Raw genomic sequence first — 25,412 nt, forward strand, 5'->3', positions numbered from 1 at the left:
ACTTGCAAGGAATTAGTGACCTTGATAAATTGAGAGGAAGAGACAAAAGCTAGAGTGGAGTGGGTTCCAAATAGAACGGAAGTGGGGGAAGAGGAGAGCGGCTGTGTTTATAAACAGCTCTTTTGAGAAGTTTTACTGAAAGAGAGGGATGGAAATGGCCCCACTAGCTTGAGAAGAAAGTAGGAAAAAAAAACCCTAAAATGGGGAGGTGACAGACTCTTCGAGATCAGTGTAAATCTCATGATTTTTGCTAAGGGATTGGGTCCCCCACTGCTCTCCTTTAAAGCAGAGCAACATCATAAACCATTGGCAATCACACACAAGTGGATTACCTCGGACTATGGTTTTTCTCCCTACAGAATCCAGGACACAATCAGTGGGTTGGCTGTTATCTTCCCTGGCTTCCTCTGGCCTGGGGGGCCCTATCACACCAAACTGCTGACAGATGCTGTCTTGGGCCAAAGGGTAGCCACATCCTTTTCCAAAGGTGCTGATTTTGCTCCAGGTTTTTTTTTTTTGGGGGGGGGGGGCTCACCCTGGGAGAGACCTGGCTATTTAATCCTGAACCACTTAGCCCAGTCCCCAGTCTAGGAATTTCCTCAGCAGGTGGTAGGAGTCAGGTTTTTTGTGTCCTGGCTTTGTCCCCCAATCAGATTTTGAGCTTTTTGAAGAAAAGAATATCTTCAAGTCTCACAGTCCTGAGCCCACCTACACATGTAGGGCAGGGCTTCAGGAAATCCTCATCCCTTTGTACTGACTGTCCTAGAATGGCTGTTTAGAGAGTGGGAATGAGCAGGGAAGGTGAGCACAGAGAGTAAGAAAGGCCCTAACTTCTTCACCTGCTTTCCCTGATGAACTCATTTCATCTCCCCACAGATCTGGAAGGTGACTATTATTACACCATTTTATAGATAAGGAATCTGCCTTGCCTACCACTGCAGAGCCTGCTAGTGCTCCTGGGTTCCATCACAAATCTATTTCAGGACCTATATTGGAAGAAGTTAAACAGGCTTGGTGACCTTAGATGCTTCCAGCGATTTAATTAGTATAAACGGGGGGAGGAAAAATAAGGGCAACACACTTCAGTATTCTTGCATGAGAAGTCCCATGGACAGATAAGCCTGATGGGGGTGGGGAGGTGAGAGGGCTACAGTCTATGGGGTTGCAGGAGAGTCGGACACGACTTAGCCAATCAACAACCAACAATAAATAGGAGAGGTTGATTTCCGTGGGTTTTGATTTTTAAAAACCTGACTACAGAAGTAATTTGTGTTCCTGGTAAAAAGCTCGGAAAGTCAAGTCTCACAAGGAGTAAAAAGTTCTCCAAAATTCCGCAGGCAGAGTGATCACTTCTCCTCTATTTCTTGCGTGGATTTGGTCGTGAATTGCACTACAGGGCACGCGTTGTGCAACATAACAGACCTTTAGGCCTCCTCTCTCTGCAGGACACGCATCGCTAACCAAAGGCTCCGCTCTCTGGGCAAGTCTTTCAGAAATGACCCAGAGGTGGTTTCCAGCGGGAGGATGTGGACAGATCCCAGTTCCCGGCTTCTGCGTGTCCCTGCAGCAGAAGCACTCGCTGAAGCCTGATGGTTCCGGGCTCCCGGGTTGGTGCACTCACGTGCCTCCCGGCTCGGCCATGAAGGCTCCTTTACGGTAACCCCCCCCAAATTTCCTCTCAGGGCTCATCTGAGAAGGCGCGTGCCGGCCGCGGCCTCCCGCTGGCCTTTCAGCCCACGCGGAAGTCAAGGCCTCCGCGTACTGCCTCGCCGCGCGATGGGCGCGCCCCTAGGCTCACGAACTGTCGGGCACGGGCGGGGGAAATCCCCATACGAACACGCTCGGCGCGGGCCGAGGCTCACTCTCGCGGCCGCCCAGTCCCATGCCGGCGCCGCCCAACCGCCGCCGAACCTTCTGGAAGCGGCGCCCCGCCGCCGCCGCCAGAACCGGACGCCGGGGGAGAGGACGCTGGCCCAGGGGCGGGGCGAGGGCGGGTATGCGGGGCGGAGCTTCGAGGGAGGCCGCGTTCGATTCGCCTTTGGCGATCAGGCGCCGCCTCTCTGGCGCCATGGCTCCTCCTCCCCCCGCCCCCTCCATGGCGCCGCCCGGGCTCATTCATTCCGCGCCCGGCCTGCTAGACACCTGCGCGCTCCCTCAGCCGCCCGCCGCCGCCACAATGTCGGGCCCCGCCGCCGAGACCCCGTCTGCCATCCAGATCTGCCGGTAAGAGGGGCGCGCGGCGGGCGGACGGGCGGCCAGAGGGCCTGGCGGACCCCCACCGGCCCCACGCCCTCCCCTACCCAGTCTCCGCCTCCGCCGAACCAGTCACCTCCGGACCCCGCCCGCCGCGGCCGGGATGCTCCTTAGATGCCACAGAGCCAGCAGCCTCCCCGCGCGCCCCCGCGCCGGCCTCCAGCGCATCTCTTGGGCGGCGCCGCGGTCACGCAGGCCGTTTGCGCAAGGAAGCGGCGCGGCGCCCTTCCCAGGGCGGGGGTCGGAGCGCGGCACCCCGCGCCCCGCCCAGCTCTGCCCCGCCGGGTACCTGAGCATGCAGGGGCCCCACCCCAGGTCCCACTGAGACCCCTTATTCGAGGTCGTTATCCGGGCGGTGGTGCAAAGCCATCCGGATCCCCGAACATGTGCGGCGCAGGTAACCCACTCGGCTGGGTGGCGGCCAGAACCCTTTGAGCCCTGGAGTAGGCGCCCGAGTGGGCGAGGGGCTGCAGTTACGCAGTCCTTGCAGTACCTTGCTCAGGTTTTGGTGTGGAGGAGGTGGCTGTTAACAGGAAAAAGAGGAAATACCTTTCCCTTCTGACAGCTCAGAGCTAAGAACAGAGGATGGTCCATTGAGCCCGGAAGCATCTTACAGAATGGGGGTAAAGGGTGCTTGTCAGGGGCCCACCCCAGCCTTCCTCCACCAGTGCTTGTGGGTAGAGGGCCCGAGGATGCCGGAGACCTCGAGCCGGCTCATTTCCGACCGGAGCAGGGTAACCTCAAGGTTACCTTTCATTCACTCGGACAGAACGGAAGCGGGTATAGCCTGAGCTGAGGAAGGGCGAGGAGTCTGGAAGGCCCTGCAGGCTCACAGGGCCTGTGCTTCCTGCACCACTGACAGTGACAGCACCTTCCTGTTTGGGCTCGGCTCCTCAGATTCACATTGACTTTGGGTTCAAGCCAAGTTGATTTCCTGAGGATATTGACATCTCGGAAGAGACAAAGGCTAGGCTCGCCGTGCTGGATCCGTGGGGGTCCCCTGAACCCAGCCCTACTTCTGACTCAGTCGGAGTCCTGTCCTGACCTCAAGGTCAGTTTTGACTTTTCTAGGGAGAGGAAATCTTTGAGAGAGCCTTGTGCCATTGATTTGTTATTGGCTGTGTGACTGTCCTGGCCCCGCCTACTCCAGGTTTGGGGGGTGGTAATCGAAGTAACTGATCGTAAGAGACAGACAGGCCTGGAATCGGGTCCTTGGGGTCAGTCTCTACCTCATAATGGCCAGGTGACCTTGGAGCTCATCATTTGCAAAGGGTTTGTTCATTATTTGCGTCTGGTTTGGTGTGCCCGGCATTTCCGGGAGGGTGGATGACAGGGATCCCAGGAGACTCTTAAGGTCATCCAGCCACAGGAGGAGGGAGAGGGTGCAGCTCCTGATAGGTCTCCTGTCTCCAGACCCACCTGTTTTCCACCTGCTCTCTGCAAAAGCAGATACTGATTTCAGTCTACTCATGGAAGGCTGGGCTTTTATTAATACTTCATCAGGATGGTGAATAGCCCATCTATACATAGTACTTTTTAAAAAACCAGCTTCTAATATAGTTAATAAACAGCCTTAGGCACTTACACATGGGCCCATACTTCTCGCTCATAACGCCTGCTTACCTGGTTGCCTCTCCAGTATTCACAATGGCACATTGTTTTGGATTTGGGACACGAGGGTGTGATCCCTGGTGGAGGTGAGCCTCAGGTGGCCAACACAACTGTCAAAGAGAGTGGGAGGGGGTTGTGATGGGGTCCCTGGTCACGAGGGCTTGGCCCAGAGAAACCCCAGGACACTGTAGTGGAGGTAGCAGCAGGGTGGAGCCCTTTAAGGACATCTGAGCAGACACCCCATGTTGAAAGAGGAGCCTTCTGGCCTAGAGCAGCTCAGCCATGAATTTAATTAAGTGTCCCTGATTGCCTTCAAGGAGTAAAATCCCCCTAGGGAGGGTCCCCAGCTTAGGGAGTTCACAGTCTAGCAGGGAGAGGATCCCACAACCCCCACCATCCTAGACAAGAGTTGTCCCATGCTCTTGGTTCAGAAGGAGGTGTTGAAGGGAGAGGGGCTCTAAAGGCTGGGGAAGGCAGTGCCAGGCCTAGCTGTGAATATGGCCTCTGCCTCTTGGAAGCTGCCAAGCTTTTTGACCCTCATTTTATCATGTGTGCTCCAGGTGCTAAACAAAGTGTTATCCAGGGCCTGGCAGAATGGCTTCCACCTTGTCAGTAAATGGAAACTCTTTTTGTCTGAGAAGCGAGACCCAGACTCAGGAAGCTGAGGGCCTGGTTGGCATCCCAGTTCTGCCTCTTGCTGGTGTGGGCTTCAGACGTCAGTATTCTTGTCTTGTGCCTGATGTCACTGTGAAATATAAGGCCTTTGGCACAGTGCTGGGCAGTTGTAAACAAAAGGAGCCGGTTACCTCAGAGCCTGAACTTTGGACAGCAATCCGCTGCGGTGTGCTGCCTCCTCCTTCTTTGCTTTTCTGGATGCAACCAGGGATCAAACCTGTGCCCCCTGCATTGGAAGCGACACATCTTAACAGCTGGACTGCCAGGGAAGTCCCATGTACCCTCGTTATGACTGAGCCCCACAAGAAAGCTCTGCAACAGCATTTAAAGTCTCAGAAGAGCCTTTTTCTTTGGTTTTATTCTTAGTGATGCTAATTCATATCTTGTTAACAAATTGCTTTTTCCCTTGTTTGATCCAGAGTTCTAGAATGTCAGATGGGAATGACCCCTAGAAACTCCCAGCCCAACTCTGTCATTTTACAGATAGGGGAAAATGAGGCTCTCAGAGGTTACAGACTTGGACCAGGGTGGCCTTGGACCCAGACAGCCAAGGGAGTGAAGGCAGCTGGTGGGTTGTTCCCTGTCAGGTGTTCCATTGTGTTATTTTTTTTTTTTTCCGCCACACCTTATGGCTCGTGGAACTTCCCTGACCAGGAACTGAACCTGCATTCCCTGCAGGGGAAGCACAGTCTTAGCCACTGGACATGAGGGAAGTCCCCCACTGTCATGGTTTGTCTACTGCTCAAGTTCACATTCACATCTAGTTGTGAGGCTCAATTGTGGCATCAGCATGGGCCCCTAGTAGGAGCCCTTAGGTGTTGGTCCAAATGAAGTTGAAGGTCATGTCCCACACCAGGCTGTTAGAGAGTGATGGAGATGCTCTGTGTCTGCAGGGTGCCGGGCACTAGCCACAAGTGGCCACTGAGTGCCTGGGATGTGGTTGGATGTGGAGGAATGAATGTTTAATTGCATTTGTTTGTTGCTGCTGTTGTTTGGTGAGTAAGTAGTGTCGGACTCTTGCGACTCTGTGAACTGTAGCACACCAGGCTTCTCTGTCCATGGGATTTCCCAGTCAAGAATACTGGAGTGGGTTGCCATTTCCTTCTCCAGGGGAATCTTCCCAACCCAAGGATCGAACCCAACCCAAGGATTGAACCCTTGTCTTCTGCACAGGCAGGCAGGTTCTTTACCACTGAGCCACCAGGGGAGTCCCACGTTTAAATTTGTTTAAGTGTAAACAGGCTGGCTTCCTGTGGCTGGTGGCTACCTTACGGGACAGTGTAGTAAGGAGAGGAATTTAAAAACCAGAATTCCTGGTAGGTCTCTGATGGCAAGGTTTCCTAAGGGAAGCTTGGGGAAACTTTGTGGGGACTAGTTAGCTCTCCAGCAACAGAGACAGTGGAGGGAGACCTTGGCAGACAGCCTCCCGGGCAGCTAACCTGGAATCCTTTGTAGGTAGATGTGTCAAGTCTACAAGGTTTTCTTCTGCTTGCCCTGCTTTTCCATGTAAATCTGCTCCTAAGTGTCTTGAGCTCAGGGACTGCTTTGTTTTCTCTTGTGCCAGGAATGCCTAGCAAAGCACCTGATGCCAGTAAAGATGAATGGAATGGACCTGAATTTTAGTACAATTACACCTCATTTTATTGCATCTCAGTTTATTGCGTTTTGAAGGTTGTTGTTCATTGTTCAGTAGCTAAGTTGTGTCCGACTCTTTGGGACCGCATGCTGCAGCATGACAGGCTTCCCAGTCCTTCACTATCTACTGGAGTTTGCTCAAATTCATGTCCGTTGAGTTGGTGATGCCATCCAACCATCTCATCCTCTGTTGCCCCCTTTTCCTCCTGCCTTCAGTCTTTCCCAGCATCAGGGTCTTTTCCATTGAGTCAGTTCTTCACATCAGGTGGCCAAAGTATTGGAGCTTCAGCTTCAGGATCAGTCCTTCCAGTGAATATTCAGGACTGATTTCCTTTAGGATTGACTGGTCTGATCTCCTTGCAGTCTAAGGGACTCTCAAGTCTTTTCCAACATCACAGTTTAAAAGCATCAGTTCTTCTGTGCTAGACCTTCTTTATGGTCCAACTCACATCCATACGTGACTATTGGAAGAGTTATATCTTTACATTTGTCTGTAAAGTGACTTGTCTGCTTTTTAATATGCTGTCTAGGTTTGTCATAGCTTTTCTTCCAAGGAGCAGCCACCTTTTAATTTCATGGCTGCAGTCACCATCCACATTGATTTGGGAGCCCAAGAAAAGAAAATCTGTCCCTGTTTCTACTTTTTCACCATCTATTTGCCATGAAGTGACGGGACCAGATACCACAATCTTCGTTTTTTGAAGGTTGAGTTTTAAGCCAGCTTTTTCACTCTCCTGTTTCACCTTCATCAACAGGCTCTGTAGTTCCTCTTTACTTTCTGCCATAAGAGTGGTGTCATCTGCATATCTGAGGTTGTTGATATTTCTCCTGGCAATCTTGATTCCAGCTTGTGATTCATCCAGCATGGCATTTCACATAATGTACTCTGCATATAAGTTAAATAAGCAGGGTGACAATATACGGCTGGTGGTGGTGTTCAGTTGCCTAATTGTGTCTGATTCTTTGTGACCCCCATGGATTGCAGCATGCCAGGCCTTTCTGTCCCTCGCCATCTCCCAGAGTTTGTCCAAGTTCATGTCCATTGCATTGATGATAGGTACAGCTGGTAGATATGCCAATAAAGATGAATGGATGGACCTGAATTTTAGTACAGGTACACCTCATCTTATTGTGTCTCACTTAATTCCAGTATGAAGGTCCTGCATTTTTTTTGTTGTTGTTGGAAATTGAAGGTTTTGTGGCCACTTTGCATTGTCAGATGATGGTTAGCAATTTTTTAAACATTTATTCATTTTTTTGGCCACGTTAGCATTTTTTAAAAACATTTATTCATTTATTTGGCTGCGTTGTGTCTTGGCTGCGGCATGTGGGCTCTTTGTTGCGGCGCCTGGGCGCCTCTTGTTTTAGAGCATGGGTTCAGTAGTTGTGGTCCACAGGCTTAGTTACCCCAAGGCATGTGAGATCTTAGTTCCCCAATCAGGGATCAAACCCATGTCCCCTGCATTGCAAAGCAAATTCTTAACCAGTGGACCAGCAGGGAATTCCTGAGGGTTAGCATTTTTTGGTGATAAATTCTTTTTAATTAAAAAAATTTTAATTGAAGCATAGTTACTGTATAATATTATACAAGGTATAGGTATACAATATAGGTGGGCTTTCCTGGTGGCTCAGCAGTAAGGAATCCACCTGCAATATAGGAGCTGCAGGAGACGCAGGTTTGATCCCTGGTTTGCGAAGATCCCCTGGAGGAAGGCATGGCAACCCACGCCGGAATTCTTGCCTGGAGAATCCCAAGGACAGAGGAGTTTGGCAAGCTACAGTTCATAGTGTCACAAAGAGTCAGACACGACTGACTTAGCATGCATGCATATACGATATAGATATGTGATTTTTAAAGGTTGTACTCCATTTATGCAGTGTAGTCAGTGCTCAGTCGTGTCCAACTCTCTGTGGCTCCATGGACTGTAGCCTGCAGGCTTCTCTATCTGTGGAATTGTCCAGGCAAGAATACTTGAGTGTGTTGCCATGTCTTCCTCCAGGAGATCTTCCTGACCCAGGGATGGAACCTGCGTCTCCTGCATTGGCAGGTGGATTCTTTACCACTAACACCAGCTGGGAAATCCATACGTCATTTATAGTTATAAATATTGGCTATATTCCCCATGCCATAGGTATAAAATAAAATGTTTTTTAAGTTAAGGGGTGTACACTGTTTTTTTAGGCATAATCCTATTGCACATTTAATAGTGTAACTTTTGTATGCACTGGAAACCAAAACAGTCCTGTGACTTGTTTTATTGTGATATGCGTTTTACTAGAACTGAACTCATAATATTTTCGAAATAGGCCTGTTTGAAATTTTTTTCTCTTCAGGGCTTTGTCTTTGGGCTCACAGCAGAGTTAATGAAAACACAGAATCTGAGTTACAGAAACCACACTTGAAGGTAGTGTTTTGGAACATTCCATAAAACGATGCTCAGTGCTGGCTTCCTTCCTGTGGAGATGTGGGTGCTGTGGGTGAAGATGCAGCCTTTGCAGCCCAGGGAGCCTGTGGTGGGTGAGGCTGTGCTCACCTACCATCCCACCTCTGCCTGTAGCCTGGCCAGGCAACCTGGCCTCACCCTTGGCTTGGCACCACCACTGACCAGCTCCCTGGTTTCAGCCAGGCCAGGAGTTGCGTTCCCCTGTGGGTGGGCTTTCTCTGGGGAGGGGGTCCCAATCTGGGGTGGTGACTGTGTTGTGTACCTTCTGGTCCATTTCCTTTAACTCTCAGAGGTGTCCTGAGGAGGAGGGTAAACTCTATGGTCACGCACTCAGGGGCTACTTATATCTGACCAACAGAGGAAGCTTGTTATAAATTCTGATTTCCTGCATACAAATGATTTCAGTAGAAAATCAACAAAATCTGATTTTAGAGCGTTTATGAGATACTTGGGGGAAACTTGGCTAGTCCCTCGATAGTTAAAGATACTAAGGAATTTCTGGTTTTTTCATTGTCCATGCCATGAGGCCTTTGGGACCCTAGTTCCCAGACCAGGGATCAAACCCACACGCCCTGCAGTGGAAATACGGAGTCTTAACCCCTGGACCACCAGGGAAGTCCCTGTGAATTTTTTCCATAACTACCCAAAGCTGGAAAGAACTCACATCTTCATTGTCTGATAAAGAGATAATGAAAAGTACTTGACAACAGCAGCAAGAATCACTGATACACACACACACACACAAAACTCAAAGAGCTACACTGAGTATCTGACTCTATTGATGAGAAATTCTAGAAAAGGCAGAACTGTAGTGATAGAAAGCAGACCTGTGTGCCAGGGGCCAGAGCTGGGGGGAAACCAAGTGCAGAGGGGCAGGAGGGCACTTTGTGCTGTGCTGGAAATGTTCTGTCACAGCTGTGGTCCCTTACACAGGTGTGTGGTGGGAAGGGGGACCCCTTAAGGCTAGGGCCAGAGAACAGGACTCTTGTCTAACACTCAGAAATGAACTGTCCGAGGAGACACACGAGCTGACACAAAGCAAGAGATGTTGTTGGGAAGGGGTGCCTGGGCGGAGAGAAGTAGGGTAAGGGAACCCAGGAGGACTGCTCTGCCCGGTGACTTGCAGTCTTGGGTTTCATGGTGATGGGGTTAGTTTCTGGGGTGTCCTTGGCCAATCAAACCCTCCTGGTGGCACACAGGTTGCTCAGGCAAGATGGATGCCAGAGAGAAGGATTCTGGGAGGTGGTCAGACATGCGGTGTCTCCTTTTGACCTTTCCTGATCTCTTCCAGTTGGTGGTGACTTACTAGTTCCGTGTTCCTTACAAGGCCCTCCTGTTGTAGAATAACTCACACAAATGATGACTAGGGTTGCCTGCTGGGGTCCAGCCCCGGTGGATCCAGGGTAATTCGAAGGTGGGGACGGAATCAGCGTCCTGGAAAAAACTTATTTAATTACAGATATATAGAGAGATTAGAAGCGGATAGTGTAGTAGGAAAATTAGTGGAGAAAAAGAGGCTAAATAACTGGTTTACATGGAATACCAATCACCACCTACGTAGGCCACAGGCATCTTTCCGTTTTCCCGAAGGAGAGGAGGCACTGAGGCCTCCCCGGTCTGATCTCAGAAGCCCAGGCAGAATTAGCAGGCTTGGTGAGTACCCACATTTCAGATGGGAATTCAGCCAGGAAAGCGGGGAGCAAGAAAGAAACGATACGGGGGAATCAGTCTTTCCAGAAACTGATCTGATTCCTTTATTTTTCAGGTTTGTTTATATACCTTTTTGTTATACATAGGGATGAATACAGAGTCACACGGGGGTCAGCAGACCTGACCCTTGTCACATTAGGTGCTTCATATAAAATTATACAAAGGTCTTATGGGTTTTTACATCATCTTCTAGCCATGAGGTCTGCTGACATTTTATGGCCCTTTCTGATACCAGTCAGTTAACCAGAAAACTTATTTTTCCAGGGGTGATTTTTTCTTAAATCAGGCGTCACCCTCCAAATAAAGTTGCATTCCTATAGGGTGAGGGTGTAGTGAGTTACAATCAAGAAAGGAATTTATTTAACCTAAGGTTTAACATGATTAATCTTAAAGGTTAATACTTATTTCTCCTATATGCTAGTTATATTCATTATAAGGGCAGGGAATATGGAGATTTAGCAGCAAACATCAGCCCAACAAATGAAAACCCTTCACCAATGTTCCCCTTAAGATCTATTTAGTCTTAAGATAGTGATAAAGTTACATTTTTGCATAGCAAGGACACAGTGATTTATAACAAAGTACAGTGGTCTATAATAAAAGAAAATTCATTAACTCAAAAAGTCTAGTATTGCTAACATCAAAAACTACTATATTTCCTTTTCTATATTCCAGATACATTGAAATATATTCCCAGGTGCCTAAGGATATGGAGGCCTGATGGCAATCATTGACTCATCAATGAAAAAAGCCCTACGCTAATACTCCAAACTCTCTGTGCTGTTTATGGTTGAGAGGTTGTCACACAAGCTAGTCTGTCAGCAGAGAGGTTTGACCTGAGACACCCTTGTCACACCCAGGGCAGGGAATTAGCAGTAATTATTGGCACGACAAATGAAAAAACCCTTCACCAATATAATTTCTAATCAACCCACTAATACTATACTAATGATCTTCTAACTTCTCAAAAGAGTCTGTATTTAGAAAGTTTTAAAACATCCCTTGCCTCTCACAGTTGGGAGGCTGTAAACAATCACATGCGGCCAGATGAGCCTGATCAGGCAGGCCAGAGAACCTTCAGAGTTCGTAAGTTGAAACACTCTTGTCATGCCCAGGAATTTTTATTAACTTGGAGCTGCAAGTTAACTCCTTCTCCGAGAGAAATGGTTATGGGGGAGAGCCCCCCGTAAAGTACTCTGGTTTTGGGAGTAGATGCTCGGGAACAGGGGGTTTCCTGAGGCTTGATCACTCCTTTTCGTATGCCAAGCTTCCTTCCTCATGACCTTTGCCATGGGCGGAGTTCCTCACGCTGGCCCCCGGCAGTTGCCTGGCCAGGGTGGGCAGTTTCAGAGTGTGCTTCCTCTAACAAGTGTATACACTTTTCAAAAGTGAACTGTAGGTGATTTTACAGTACACACATTGTACCTCAGTAAAGGTTATTATTATTTTTTAAAAAGCCATGACTACAATGCAATTACCTCACCTTAAGGGAAAAAAAAGGGGAATTCTCCGGCAGTCCAGTGGTGAGGTTCCGCATGCTGTGAAGTGCAGTCAAAAAGAAAAGCGTTAACAACTGCAGATTTCAGAACGTTGCGAACGTAGCTGAGGAAACTTGAGCACTTACTTGATATTTAGTGCTATCGAGAGGGTCTCCTTTCTGCTTGCTAAATGGGATGCTGTCCAATTCACAAGCTGTTGAGTAAAGCCAATTAGAAAAAGTTATATTAATGAATTTGTATTATGTTTTAGGTGGCTAATTGTTTTGTGGGTCTGTTTTTATTTTTATTCTTTGGCCCTGGGGCATGGCTTGTGGGATCTTAGTTCCCTGACCAGGGATTGAACCTGGGGCCTTGGCAGTGAAAGTGCCAAGTCCTAACCATTGAACTGCCAAGGAATTCCTGTTGGTCCGGTTTTAAAACAGAGTCTTCATCTCTTGGAGGAAATGCTGAGATATTTACGAATGCCAGCCTGTGCCCTCTGAGGTTTCTTTCAGTCTTGTTACCAAGTCCAAGCTCGCTCTGCTCATCACACAACAGGCCAGTGAATTCGAGAGATGAGGTACTGAGGCAAGGAAAATGACTTTATTCGGAAAGCCAGCTGACTGAGAAGATGGCAGGCTAGTGCCTCAAAATAACCATCTTCTTGGGGTCTGGATGCCAGGTTCTTTTATACATCAGAGAGAAAGAAACAACGAGGAACTAAAGTCAAAAGGCAGAATAGAGAGGGAGGTGCAGTGGGGAAGTAAAGTGAAAGGGTCTTCAGTCTTGCAAAACATCTCCAAGGGAATGGCCAGCCTTAGAAGGGGTGTGTTAATCTCTTCTATTCACAGCTTGTTATTGTTCAGTCTTTCAGTTGTGTTGACTCTTTGTGACCCCATGGACTGTAGCACGCCAGGCCTCCCTGTCCATCACCAACTCTCAAAGTTGCTCAAACTCATGTCCATTGAGTTGATGATGCCATCCAACTGTCTCATTCTCTGTCCTGCCCTTCTCCTGCCTTCAATCTTTCCTAGCATCAGGGTCTTTTATAAAGCATTGGCTCTTCACATCAGGTGGCCAAAGTATTGGAGTTTCAGCTTCAGCATCAGTCCTTCTAATGAATATTCAGGATCGATTTCCTTTAGGATCGACTGGTTTGGTCTGGGACAAACTATCTCTCCAGGAGCTGAACAAAGGCTCTTTAGTTTACTGTCAAGCAGAGGGGCAGGGTCTTCCAGGCATGCCATTAAGTATGATTATAATAACAAATGCAATGGAAAGCAAGTCAAAGAAACAGTTGCAATGTGGAGTCAAAATAGGCTTCTTCCCTGCATCAGTCACACCTGGAAGCTGGAGGGGAGCCAGAGCCCACCTTTTGAAGCTGTTTGCTAACCCACTCCAGTGTTCTTGCCTAGAGAATCCCAGGGATGGCAGAGCCTGGTGGGCTACCGTCTATGGGGTCACACAGAGTCGGACACGACTGAAGTAACTTAGCAGCAGCAGCAGCTGGGGACCTTGGAACCTACTGCCTTCTCTCTACTGAGGAAAGCCTCTTAATGTTGTCCACATTAAAGAATAAGAAGGAGGGACTTTTCCTGGTGGTCCAGAGGTTAAGAATTCGTCTGCCAATGCAGGGGACAGGGGTTCCATCCCTGGTCCAGGAAGATCCCACATGTCACAACTAAGACCCGGCACAGCCAAAGAAAAAGAAGTAAAAAGGAGTCACAGCTCCAGACCTATTGCCTCTGTTTCTTGGGAGCCCGGGGTGGGGAACCTGCGTCTTCCTTGGCTCTCTGCTGGAGCCTCACATGGCGACCGCGAACTTCCGCCCTGCGGTGGTGGCGTCTTGCTCACCTGAGCCGTCTCTGGACCCTTGCGCTAGTTGGCAGTTGCCCAGCCTTCCTGTCCACCTGCTGTGTGGAGGCCCTTCCAGCGGGCGGGGGCGAGGGGCTGCTCCTGCATGCCTGCCTGCCTGATTGATGGTCCTGGAGACGGAACCTTGGTGGGCGTGGATTACAGCCCCACCCATTTCCTCCAGTCCCGCGCACCGATTGTGGTCCTGTGGATACCTTCATTCTTCGTTTGCTCATCAGAGACCCCGGCTCAGCGACTTCATGCTGGGTCACAGATTCTTTCTATCTTGGGCCCTGCAGCCTGTGAGAGCCACGGCAGCTGCCAGCTGCTGGGAGGAGGGGCCATCCCAGGAGTAGGCGCTCAGCATTCCTGAGCGTCAGGGAGGTCCCTTGAAGGCAGAGAGGAGGTGGCTAAACCCGGTGCCGGCTCAGGGTAAACAGTCTGGGCCGGTCTCTGCAGGATGAGGCTGCTCACCCGGGCTCTCTGCCTCTGTGGGCTACTCAGGCAGGCCGCCTCCAGGAGGCCAGTCGCTGCCCAGGAGTGTCTGGGGCCCAGGAGCTCCAAGAGGCCCGGGCAGAGATGCTGGGCTTCCATCTGGGCTGTTGGAACCAGATCTGCTCTGTTGTCTAAACTTGGTGGCATTACAAGGTAGGATGACAGGGACACTGTGTGCCCTGAGCCATGCTAGGCCTTTGGTGTCCAGCCCAGGCCTTGTGACTCAGGATTTCTTGGTAATGGTTTGGAGTGGACAGTGGGTGCTGGGTGTTGTGAACTGCGTGTTCTGTGGGATTGAGCGTGCCCCCCTGTGTATGCATCCTCAGTGGAGACTTGGCATCTTTTTCCACAGGGACCCCACTCAGCTTTGTTGGAGGAGGTGGGCTTTGAGAGCGTGGGATGAGCATGGAGCTCAGAGCACCCTGAGATCGGAGCAGGCTGCTGTGTTGGCAGGTGTCTGCCTGTGCTCAGGCTGCCAGAGGGGGCTGCTGAGAGAGCAGGGGGCTGCAGGTGTCTGCTCTCCTTGCCCCTACCCTCCCCGCATTGAGCTGGGATTTTTTTTTTTTTGGACTTGTTGAGGGAGGTGGGGGCAGCTGTCCTCATGTGATTGGCTCATCCTCTGGCAATGTAGTGAACTTGGGATAAACCTCCAGTGGGTGGATTCTGATTCTCTGTACCAGCTTTATTGAGTTGTAATTTGCATCCCATTGACGCATCATCCATTGAAGTATGCAGTTCAGTGGCTTTTTGAACATCTAGAGTTGGGCAGTCATTACCACCACCAATTTAGAACATTTTTGTGATCTCTTTGAGAAAAGCCTTTTCTCTCCATTCCCCCTAATCCACTTTCCTTCTCTGTAGACCTCCTTGTTCTCGACATGTCATGCCGCTGGAGCCAAGTGATGTGGTCTTTGTGTCTGGTTTCTGTCACTCAGCACCATGTCTTCAGTGTTCATCGGTGCTGTCACACGTGTCAGTGCTTCCTTCATAATGCTCCACTTATGGATATGTGCCACCCTGTTTAAGGCTTCCCTGGTGGCTCAGATGGTAAAGCATTTGCCTACAATGTGGGAGACCTGGGTTCGATTCCTGGGTCGAGAAGATCCCCTGGAGAAGGAAATGGCAACCCACTCCAGTATTCTTGCCTGGAAAATCCCATGGATGGAAGAGCCTGGTAGGCTACAGTCCATGGGGTCGCAAAGAGTCGGACACAACTGAGTGACTTCACCTTACCTTACTGTACCACCTTGTTTATCCATTCATCAGCTGATGCATATCAGCGTCTCCAGCTTTTTGGCCTTTATGTGGACATATGTTTTTATTTCTCTTGGGTGGCATCATAAGAAATGTGTATTTGGTTATTGTTCCTAGGTCTTGGCACAGAGCTCCTAAAACCCTTAACATTCCCTGGGTGGTAGTGAAAGGTTGCTGCTGAACCACAAAAAGATGCTGGGATTCTTGGCCTCCGGAGGAGAAGAATTCAGTCCGGGGCCAGAGACGAGGCTTGATCGCTCGGAGCTTTTGTATAATAAAGTTTTATTAAAGTATAAAGGAGATAGAGAAAGCTTCTGACATAGGCATCAGAAGATACTCTACAATTAGTCATTACAATGAAGCAGAAGAATACCTGGAGGTTGTAAAGACCTCAGCAGACTTACTCCCCATAACTTATATTTTAAGATAACAGGATTAGCCAGAAGGTTTTTTCCAGAGACTGTTCTCAAGCAGGATACATTATTGTTACATAATCCTAAGGAATGTAGAGGGGAAAAAGTTTGTCCTTTCTTTCTCCTTGAGAATTCCAGACCCCTCTCTCCTTGGGGACCCCTAGACTTCTTATCAACCTGCCTAGGAAATGACTCTCTTCGTAGGGTGGATGGGAATGTCTTTTATCCTCCTGGCAAGTTCCTAAAAACCTTGGGAAAATGTTGGAAGACCTTGGATAGAGCATCTTTTGTATGCTAAGGAGATGACTAGTGCTTGGTGGCCCAGAGATAACAGTTTTAGGAAGGAGCTGGTCTTTGGAATGACTGTGGCAGTATTGGAGGGGTGGGACTTTTAGCCCCACCCAAGACCTGGGGGTTGGAGGAGAGGGCTTTGGAGGTTACATTAGTCACTAGAGAGTATATCAGTTCAATTCAGTTGTGTAGTCATGTCTGACTCTTTGCAACCCCATGGACTGCAGCATGCCAGGTTTCCCTGTCCTTCACCAACTTCCAGAGCTTACTCAAACTCGTGTCCATCGAGTTGGTGATGCCATTCAGCCATCTCATCCTCTGTCATCCCCTCCGCTTCCTGCCTTCAATCTTTCCCAGCATCAGGGTCTTTTCCAGTGAGTCAGTTCTTTTCATCAGGTGGCCAAGTATTGGCCATCAGTCCTTCCACTGCATATTCAGGACTCATTTCCTTTAGGATTGACTGGTTGGCTCTCCTTGCAGTCTGAAAGGCTGTTGTTGAATTACGACGCCGGGATTCTTGGCCCCTGGAGGAGAAGAATTCAATCGGGGGCCAGAGACGAGGCTTGATCGCTCAGAGCTTTTGTGTAACAAAGTTTTATTAAAGTATAAAGGAGATAGAGAAAGCTTCTGACATAGGCATCAGAAGGGGGCAGAAAGAGTACCCCCCTGCTAGTCTTTAGCTGGATGTTATATAGTCACCGGCAGTCTGTTAATGAAAGAAAGGAATGTCTCAAAACTTAAGAATGGCACCAGGCCCCTCACCCATAAGATGTATTTTGGGATAATCTTGGCTCCAAATGGTTCATCTTGGGCCATGAAAGGATTAACTTGAATCTTGAAGAAGGGCAGAGCACCATACAAATAGTGTTATTTACATAGATTAGAGGAACAATATTGGAGTATAACATACTGGTTTACCAAGTAGGTTCTGAGCCAAAAGGCAGAACTGACTTGAAGACAGAATTTGGAGTAAATGCATAGTATATTAGCATAGCCTAAGATAAACATTTCCATAAGAAAAAGGCATTTGTTAACTTCAGGTGAAACCAGGTGTCATGGCAACAGAGAATTTTAAGAGAAACCTCCTTTTAAATTTGTATAGAGAAGGAAAAAAATATCGCTAGTTTGTTTAGTCCTGCCGCTTAAGAGAGAGAAAATGTCTGACACTTGCAGGCTATTTCCTCCATTTGGAGATCCCTGGCCTTCCTCCCTGTTACCCTCTCAAGTCCAAGGGACTCTTAAGAATCTTCTCCAACACAACAGTTCAAAAGCATCAATTCTTTGGCACTCAGCTTTCTTTATGGTCCAACTCTCACACCCATACATGACTACTGGAAAAACCGTAGCTTTGACTAGATGGACTTTTGTTGGCAAAGTAATGTCTCTGCTTTTTAATATGCTCTCTAAGTTTGTCATAGCTCTTTTTCCAAGGAGCAGGCATCTTTTAACTTCATGACTGCAGTCGCCATCTGCAGTGATTTTTGGAGCTCAAGAAAGTAAAGTCTGTCTCTGTTTCCATTGTTTCCCCATCTATTTGCCATGAAGTGATGGGACTGGATGCCATGATCTTCATTTTTTGAATGTTATTTTAAGCCAGCTTTTTCACTCTCCTTTTTCACCTTTATCAATAGGCTCTTTAGATCCTCTTTGGCTTTCTGTCATTAAGGTGATGTCATCTGCATATCTGAGGTTACCATTGATATTTCTCCCAGCAATCTTGATTCCAGCTTGTACTTCATCCAGTATGGGATTTTGCATGATGTACTCTGCATATAAGTTAAATACGCAGGGTGACAATATACAGTCTTGACGTACTCCTTTCCCAAGTTTGAACCAGTCCATTGTTCCGTGTCCCGTTCTAACTGTTGCTTCTTGACCTGCATACAGATTTCTCAGGAGGCAGGTCAGGTGGTCTGGTATTCCCATCTCTTGAAGAATTTTCCACAGTTTGTTGTGATCCACACAGTCAAAGGCTTTAGCGTAGTCAATGAAGCAGAAGTAGATGTTTTTCTGAAATTCTCTTGCTTTTTCTATGATCCAACAGCTGTTGGCAATTTGACCTCTGGTTCCTCTGCTTTTTCTAAATCCTGCTTGAACATCTGGAAGTTCTTGGTTCACGTACTGTTGAAGCCTAGCTTGGAGAATTTTGAGCATTAATTTGCTAGCTTGTGAGATGAGTACAATCGTGGGGGAGTTTGAACATTCTTTGACATTGCCTTTCTTTGGGACTGGAATGACGACTCACCTTTTCCAGTCCTGTGGCCACCTCTGAGTTTTCCAAATTTGCTGGCATATTGAGTGTAGCACTATCACAGCATCATCTTTTAGGATTTGAAATAGCTCAGCTGAAATTCCATCACTTCCACTAGCTTTGTTCATAGTGATGCTTCCGAAGGCCCACCTGACTTTGCATTCCAGGATGTCTGCCTCTAGGTGAGTGATCACACCATCATGGCTCTCTGGGTCATTAAGATCTTTTTGTGCAGTTCTGTGTATTCTTGGCACATCTTCTTAATATCTTCTGCTTCTGTTAGGTTGATGCTATTTCTGTCCTTTACTGGAACATAGTATAGGGTTAATCGCTGAGCCATATCTGACTCTTTGCGATCCCGTGGACTGTAGCCTGCCAGGCTTCTCTGTGCATGGGATTGTCCAGGCAAGAACTGGAGTGGGTTGCCTTTCTCTTCTCCAGAGGATGTTCCTGACTCAGGGATGGAACCCTGGTCTCTGGTGTTGCAGGAAGATTCAATCCTAAAGGAAATCAACCCTGAATATTCATTGGAAGGACTGATGCTGAAGCTCCAGTACTTCGGCCACCGGATGTGAAGAGGCAAGTCATTGGAAAAGTTCCTGATGCTGGGAAAGATTGAAGGCAAAAGGAGAAGGGGACAGCAGAGGATGAGATGGTTATATAGCATCACTATCTAATGGACATGAATAGACTCAATGGACATGAATGGACTCAATGGACATGAATCTGAGCAAACTCCAGGAGGCAGTAGAGGACAGAAGAGCCAGGTGCGCTGCAGTCCATGGAGTTGCAAAGAGTCGGATGTGACTTAGCAACTGAACAACAACAAAAACCATAACCCTAAGTCCTGAGTCTTGTGAGGTGCTCCAGTGAACCATCCAGCCTGAGGAGGGGTCATGTGCTCAGTAGTGTCCTAACTCTTTGTGACCCCATGGACTGTGGCCCACCAGGCTCCTCTGTCCTTGGGATTTCCCAGGCAAGAATACTGGAGTGGGTTGCCATTCCCTCCTCCAGGGGATCTTCCTGACCCAGGGGTCGAGCTCACACCTCCTGTGTCTCCGGCACCGGCAGGCAGATTCTTTACCACTGAGCCTTTGGGGAGGCCCTAGGAGGGGTCAGGAATGAACCCAATTGCAGGCGCCTGGCTAACGGCCAAGAGTTGGAGAAATGGCTGGTGTGAGGGTCAGCCCCCCCAACTGATGTCAGAGGTGGCACGAGTGAAAGCAGCTCAGCAGTTCCATTCTTGGGTCAAAGGGTTGCTCTGTTTAATCTTTGGAGGTGCTACCAGAATGTTTTCCAAAGCAGCTGCCTCCTTCTCACTCTCATGGGCTCCACATCCTCACCAATACTTGCTATATGTAGCTACCCTGTAGCCACCCTGGTGGTTGTAAGTGGTGGTTCACTGAGGTTTCAGTGGGGATCTCCCTGATTAGTGATACTCCCTTGGGCTCAGTGGTAAGGAACCTGTCTGCCAACGCAGGAGACCGGGGTTTAATCCCTGGATCGGAAGATCCACAGGAGAAGGGAATGGCAACCCACTCCGATATTCTTGCCCGGGAGATCCTATGGACAGAGGTGCCTGGCGGGCTACAGTCCATGGGGTGGCAAAGAGTTGGACATGACTGAGCACGCACACACACTTTTTCATGCACTTATCAGCCATTTGTACATTTGGGGAATTGTCTGTTCAGGTCTGTTGCCTATTTTTTCAGTTGGCTTGTGTTTTTATTATTGAGTTGTAGGCGTCCCTTCTGTTTTGTTTTTTTTTTTTTTGGCTCTGCTGCGTTGTCTGGCAGGGTCTTAGTTCCTTTCCTGACCAGGAACTGAACCTGGGCCCTGGGCAGTGAAAACACACAGTCCTAAACACTGGACTGCAGGGAAGTCCCTCCTTCTGTACTGTAGATACAGATCTCTTCTCAAGTGTATGGGTTGCAGAGGTTTCCTTCCATTCAGTGGGTTGTCTTTTTACTTTTGATTATTATCTCTTGCAGCACAGAAGCTTTACAGTTCTGATGTTTCTCTTTGTTGCTGCTGCTGCTGCTTGTGCTTCTGTTGCCCTCTCTAAGAGGGCACTGCCAAACCCAAGTCCCAGAGCTTCCCTGTGTTTTTCCCTGAAGTGTTTTACGGTTTTGGCTCTTACATTAGGGCTTGGACCTTTTTCCAGTTCTTCCTCAGAGATGGTGTGAGGTAAGGGTCCAGTTTAATTCTTCTGCCTGTGGATATGCCTTTTCATAGACTGAGAGATAGGTGCTGAGTGGCCAGGTTACTGGTCAAGGTCACAGGCTGATTAGTGGTGCGCTGAAACCACAAACCTCCTGACTGTTCGCCTGCGGCTTCTTCCAGCTTCTCCCAGCTTGCTTTGAACTCTTTCCCAGGTTCGTTGATCCCTGACCCTGAGGACAGAACCCAGAAATCCATGAGCCACAATACAGGGCCTGCCCTGTGGGACGTGGTGTACCCGTTATCGTACATCAGTTCCTTGAGAAGAGGACAGTCTATGTGTGATCTGTGTATGAGGTTTCTGAGGTCTGTATCTCTCTGTTCCCACTTGCCTCCCTGAGCGCTACCCCTGCCCCCACTGACTTTTCTACCCCTTCCTCCAGGTCCCCCTCTCCCCCTTCTCTGGGTTGTTCTGTGACTTCAGCCTGTCCGTGGCAGGTGCTGGCTCTTGCTCTCCAGGCCTCCCAAGGGACAGGTCTCTGCTGGGGACCTTCCCAGGCCCAGGCCACACAATCCAGCCCCCTTGGTACCCTGAATCTGACCCCTCAGGGCACAGAGGTTCAGGTTTGTGGCAGGCCAGGGGCCAGCTGGCATGACTGGCTATCTAAGCCATGTTTCAAACATTGAGAGTTGGAAGGTGAAAAGACAACCCTCAGAATGGGAGGAAATAATAGCAGATGAAACCACTGACAAAGGATTAATCTCTAAAATATACAAGCAGTTCATACAGCTCAATACCAGAAAAAGCAACAGCCCAATCAAAAATTGGGCAGGAGATCTAAAAAAAACATTTCTCCAAAGAAGACATGCAAGTGGCTAATAAACATATGAAAAGATGCTTAGCATCACTCATTATTAGAGAAATGCAGATCGCAGTTACAGTGAGATATCACCTCACACCTGTCATAATGGCCGTCATCAAAAAAATCTACAAACAATAAATGCTGGTGAGAGTGTGGAGAAAAGGGAACCCTCTTGCACTGTTGGTGGGAATGTAAATTGATACAGTCACTGTGGAATACTGTGTGGAGAGTGCTTTAAACACTAGGAATAGAACTACTGTATGACCCAGCAATCTGACTACTGGACATAAACTCTGAGAATACCGTAATTGAAAAAGACACATATACCCCAAAGTTCACTGCAGCGCTATTTATAGTAGCTGGGACATGGAAGCATCCTAAATGTCCATTGGCAGGTGAGTAGATAAAGAAACTGTGGTACATACATACAGTGGAATATTACTCAGCCATAAAAAGGAACACATTTAGTCAATTCTAATGAGGTGGATGAACCTAGAGCATTTTATCCAGGGTGAAATAAGTCAGAAAGAGAAAAACAAATATTGTGGCTTAACACACACATATGGAACCTAGAAAGATGGTACTGATGAACCTATTTGCAGGGCAGCAGTGGAGATGCAGACACAGAGAACACACTTGTGGACCCAGTGTGGGAAGGAGAGGGTGGGATGAATTGAAAGAGTGACGCTGAAACATGTATATTACCATATTTAAAATGGCTAGCCAGTGGGAGTTTGCTGTGTGATGCAGGGAATTCAATCCTGGTGTTCTGTGACAACCTGAGAGGGGTACAGTGGGGTCGGAGGTGCGAGGGAGGGGACATATGTATAACCTATGGCTGATTCATGTTGATGGATGGCAGAAACTAACACAATATTGTAAAGCAGTTTTCCTCCAATTAAAAATAAAATAAAAAATAGAAGAAAAAAGATGGAAAAAACAAAACAAGCAAACCAAAAAAGAAACCTGGAGAGTTGGGAAGCTGCAGGTGGTGGAGTGTCAGAGAAGTCGAAAGATGGGAGGCAGCTGTCAGACTGGGAGTGGACGTGTCCAGGAGAGAGAACTTCCTTCAGAGACTAACTGTCCCTCCTCCTGGCTGTGCTGGGAGCAGAGCATCCCACCAGCTATGGGGTTGCAGCCATGTGCCCTGGAGGCAGCATCCACTTCCTGAGCTGACACTTTGTTCCCATCTGCTCCCTGCGCCCTACGTGCTTACTTGCTTAGCTCTCAGCCCCAGGGAATGTAGGAATCACCCTTGCTTTACCAACGGGGAGACTGAGGGCAGGAATGACCTTGAATTTCCCATTCAAGGTCAGCACAATGGGCACAGGATGCCTCATTGCCTGCCTTGACCTGCCCTGACTAGGCTAGATGCTGCTAAAGCGTGGAACTGGTTGATGGAGACAGCCCTAATCTGCCAGGTGCTCTGGAAATGGCTATTGCTTACTTTTGGTTTATAAGTGGGTGGAATTAAAAGGCTTGTTATTGTTCAGTTGCCAAGTCATGTCTGGCTCTTTGCAATCCCATGGACTGCAGCACAGCTGGCTTCCCTGTCCATCACCATCTCCTGGAGCTTGCCCAAGTTCACGTCCGCTGAGTCGATGATGCCATCCAACCATCTTATCCTCTGTCGCGCTCTTCTCCTCTGCCTTCAATCTTTCCCAGCATCAGGATCTTTTCCAATGAGTCAGTTCTTTGCATCAGGTATCCAGAGTATTGGACTTCAGCTTCAGCATCAGTCCTTCCAATGAGTATTCAGGACTGAGTTCCTTTAGGATTAAAAGGCTCAGGTGTAATTCATCTCCCATACTCAGCGTAAGGCCGAGAGCTTCTCTGCACCTCAGGTGCCTAAAGAAAAGCACACTTCCGGTGCCCCAAAGGCTAGGCTGTTGTGCTCGCTGACCAAGTGCTTGTAAGACTGCCCTGGGGTCTGGGGAGCCTGTTTTCCCCCTATAGAATTTGGTGGGTACCCAAAGGGCTCCTGGTGTGTGTGCCTGTCTGGCACCCAGGAATGGGGGCTGGGGAACACCTGAGGGTAGGGATCTGGTCCCCCGACCAGTTCTGGCCTGTCCTTACACATTTGGGCCACTGGACGGTGGGGGTGGGTTGGGGGGGGCGGGTATGGGCCGGCCATGCCTCTCCACCTATTCAAAGTCCAGGCTTCAGGTTTCAGCCTGTTCTGGAGCCAACTACATATTCCATTACCTTCTGGGGACTTAGCAGGTGGAAACCTTAGCCTTGTAACTGATCAGGATGAGCTGGGGTGGGGAACATCCATTGTAGTAAACACCACACTTTTTTGTTTGTCTTTCTTTGCTATTCTGGTGCTGTGTTCAATCAGGTGTGGCTTTGTGATATTGTTATTTATAATAAGAAATACATAATTGGTCTACATCCCTGTTTCTGGCAGAGTCTAAAACCCTTGGCATTTCCTAAATGATGGGAGTGATAAAGGTGTCTTAATATTGGTAACAAACCCCTTTCAACCACACCGGAGCTTATGTTAACGAGGTGACTTTCAGAAAGTACCTAAGGGTGGAAGCTAGCCATGTGATCATAGGCTTGGAACTTTAATCCCAGCCCCCTGACCTCCAGGGAGGGGAGAGGGGCTGCTGGGTGAATCGGTGATTGAATCAGTGACCAGTGATGGGATCAATCAGGCTTTTGTTGTGAAGTCCCCATAAAAGCCCAAAAGGATGGGGTTCAGGGAGCTGGGCTGGAGAGCCTGTAGAGATTCAGGTTTGTCCTAAATCTCGTCACACCGTGAGAGCAGGTGGATGCTCTGTGCCTCCCACATGCTTCTGCCCTACCTGTCTCTTCATCTGGCTGATGACTCATGTATCCTTTAATGTCCTTTGTAGTAAGATGGTGATCTCATGAGTGAATGGGTCTCCTGAGCTCTGTGAGCCTCTGCAGCAAATTAATCAAACCCAAGAAGGAGTTTGGTGGAAACTCTGTAACTGGTCAGTCAGTAACACAAATGACAGCCTGGACTTGGGATTGGTCTGGGAAGGTGGCGGGTGGGGTCTGATGCTGTCTCCAGGTTGTTGCTTTTCAGTTGCTCAGTTGTGTCCGACTCTTTGCAACCCCATGGAATGCAGCATGCTAGGCTCCCTTGTCCTTCACTATCTCCTGGAGTTTGCTCAAACTCATGTCCATTGAGTCAGTGATGCCATCAACCGTCTCATCCTCTGTTGCTCCCTTTTCCTCCTACTCTCAATCTTTCCCAGCATCAGGGTCTTTTCAAATGAGTCAGTTCTTCTCATCTGGTGGCCAGAATTTTGGAGCTTCAGCTTCAGCATCAGTCCTTCCAATGACTATTCAGGGTTGATTTTCTTTAGGATTGACTGATTTGATCTCCTTGCAGTCCAGAGGACTCTCAAGAATCTTCTCCAACACCACAGTTCAAAAGCATCAATTCTTTGGTGGTCAGCTTTCTTTATTGTTCAACTCTCACATCCATACATGACTACTGGAAAAGCCATAACTTTGACTAGACGGACTTTTGTCAGCAAAGTGTTATCTCTGCTTTTTAATATGCTATGTAGGTTTGTCATAGCTTTTCTTCCAATGACCAAGCGTCTTTGAATTTCATGGCTGCAGTCCCTGTCCACAGTGATTTTGGAGCCCAAGAAAAGAAAATCTGCTACTGTTTCCATTGTTTCCCCATCTATAGGCAATGAAGTGATGGGATCAGATGGCATGATCTTCATTTTTTAAATGTTGAGTTTTAAGTCAGCGTTTTCACTCTCCTCTTTCATCCTCATCAAGAGGCTTCTTAGTTCCTCTTTGTTTTCTGCCATTAGAGTGGTGTCGTCTGCATATCTGAGGTTGTTATTTCTTCCTGCAATCTTGATTCCAGCTTGTGATTCATCTAGCCTGGCATATCACATGTTGTACTCTGCATAGAAGTTAAATAAGCAAGTGACAGTATGCAGCCTTGACATACTAATTTCACAGTTTGGAACCACTCCGTTGTTCCATGTCCCATTCCAACTGTTGTTTCTTGACCTGCATACTGGTTT

General features: G+C 48.4%; 1 protein-coding gene, 1 long non-coding RNA gene and 1 other non-coding gene across 4 annotated transcripts in view; 1 reads left to right on the forward strand and 2 right to left on the reverse strand.

Moving 5' to 3' along the window:
* Positions 1–925: 925 nt before the first annotated feature.
* ACOT7 (acyl-CoA thioesterase 7) overlaps positions 926–25,412 on the forward strand; it is a 103,168-nt gene continuing 78,681 nt past the window's right edge. Inside the window, exon 1 of one of the 2 annotated variants that reach the window (XM_069544815.1) lies at positions 926–2,223. In XM_069544815.1, the coding sequence (XP_069400916.1) occupies positions 1,883–2,223 (341 nt within the window). In that variant the 5' untranslated portion in view covers positions 926–1,882. Of the gene's footprint in view, positions 2,224–13,686; positions 14,309–25,412 lie in introns of those variants that run through there. The other variant, XM_069544816.1, reaches the window with a different exon arrangement.
* On the reverse strand, positions 10,345–13,997 carry LOC138416092 (uncharacterized). Its single transcript, XR_011247522.1, has 3 exons — positions 13,661–13,997; positions 11,953–12,020; positions 10,345–11,866 (listed from the first exon to the last, which is right to left on the reverse strand). It is a non-coding gene; the product is annotated as an uncharacterized lncRNA (long non-coding RNA).
* On the reverse strand, positions 12,150–12,222 carry TRNAE-UUC (transfer RNA glutamic acid (anticodon UUC)). Its single transcript has one exon. It is a non-coding gene; the product is annotated as a tRNA-Glu (tRNA).

Source organism: Ovis canadensis, chromosome 12, assembly GCF_042477335.2.
Source record: "Ovis canadensis isolate MfBH-ARS-UI-01 breed Bighorn chromosome 12, ARS-UI_OviCan_v2, whole genome shotgun sequence".
Lineage (NCBI taxonomy): Eukaryota > Metazoa > Chordata > Mammalia > Artiodactyla > Bovidae > Ovis > Ovis canadensis.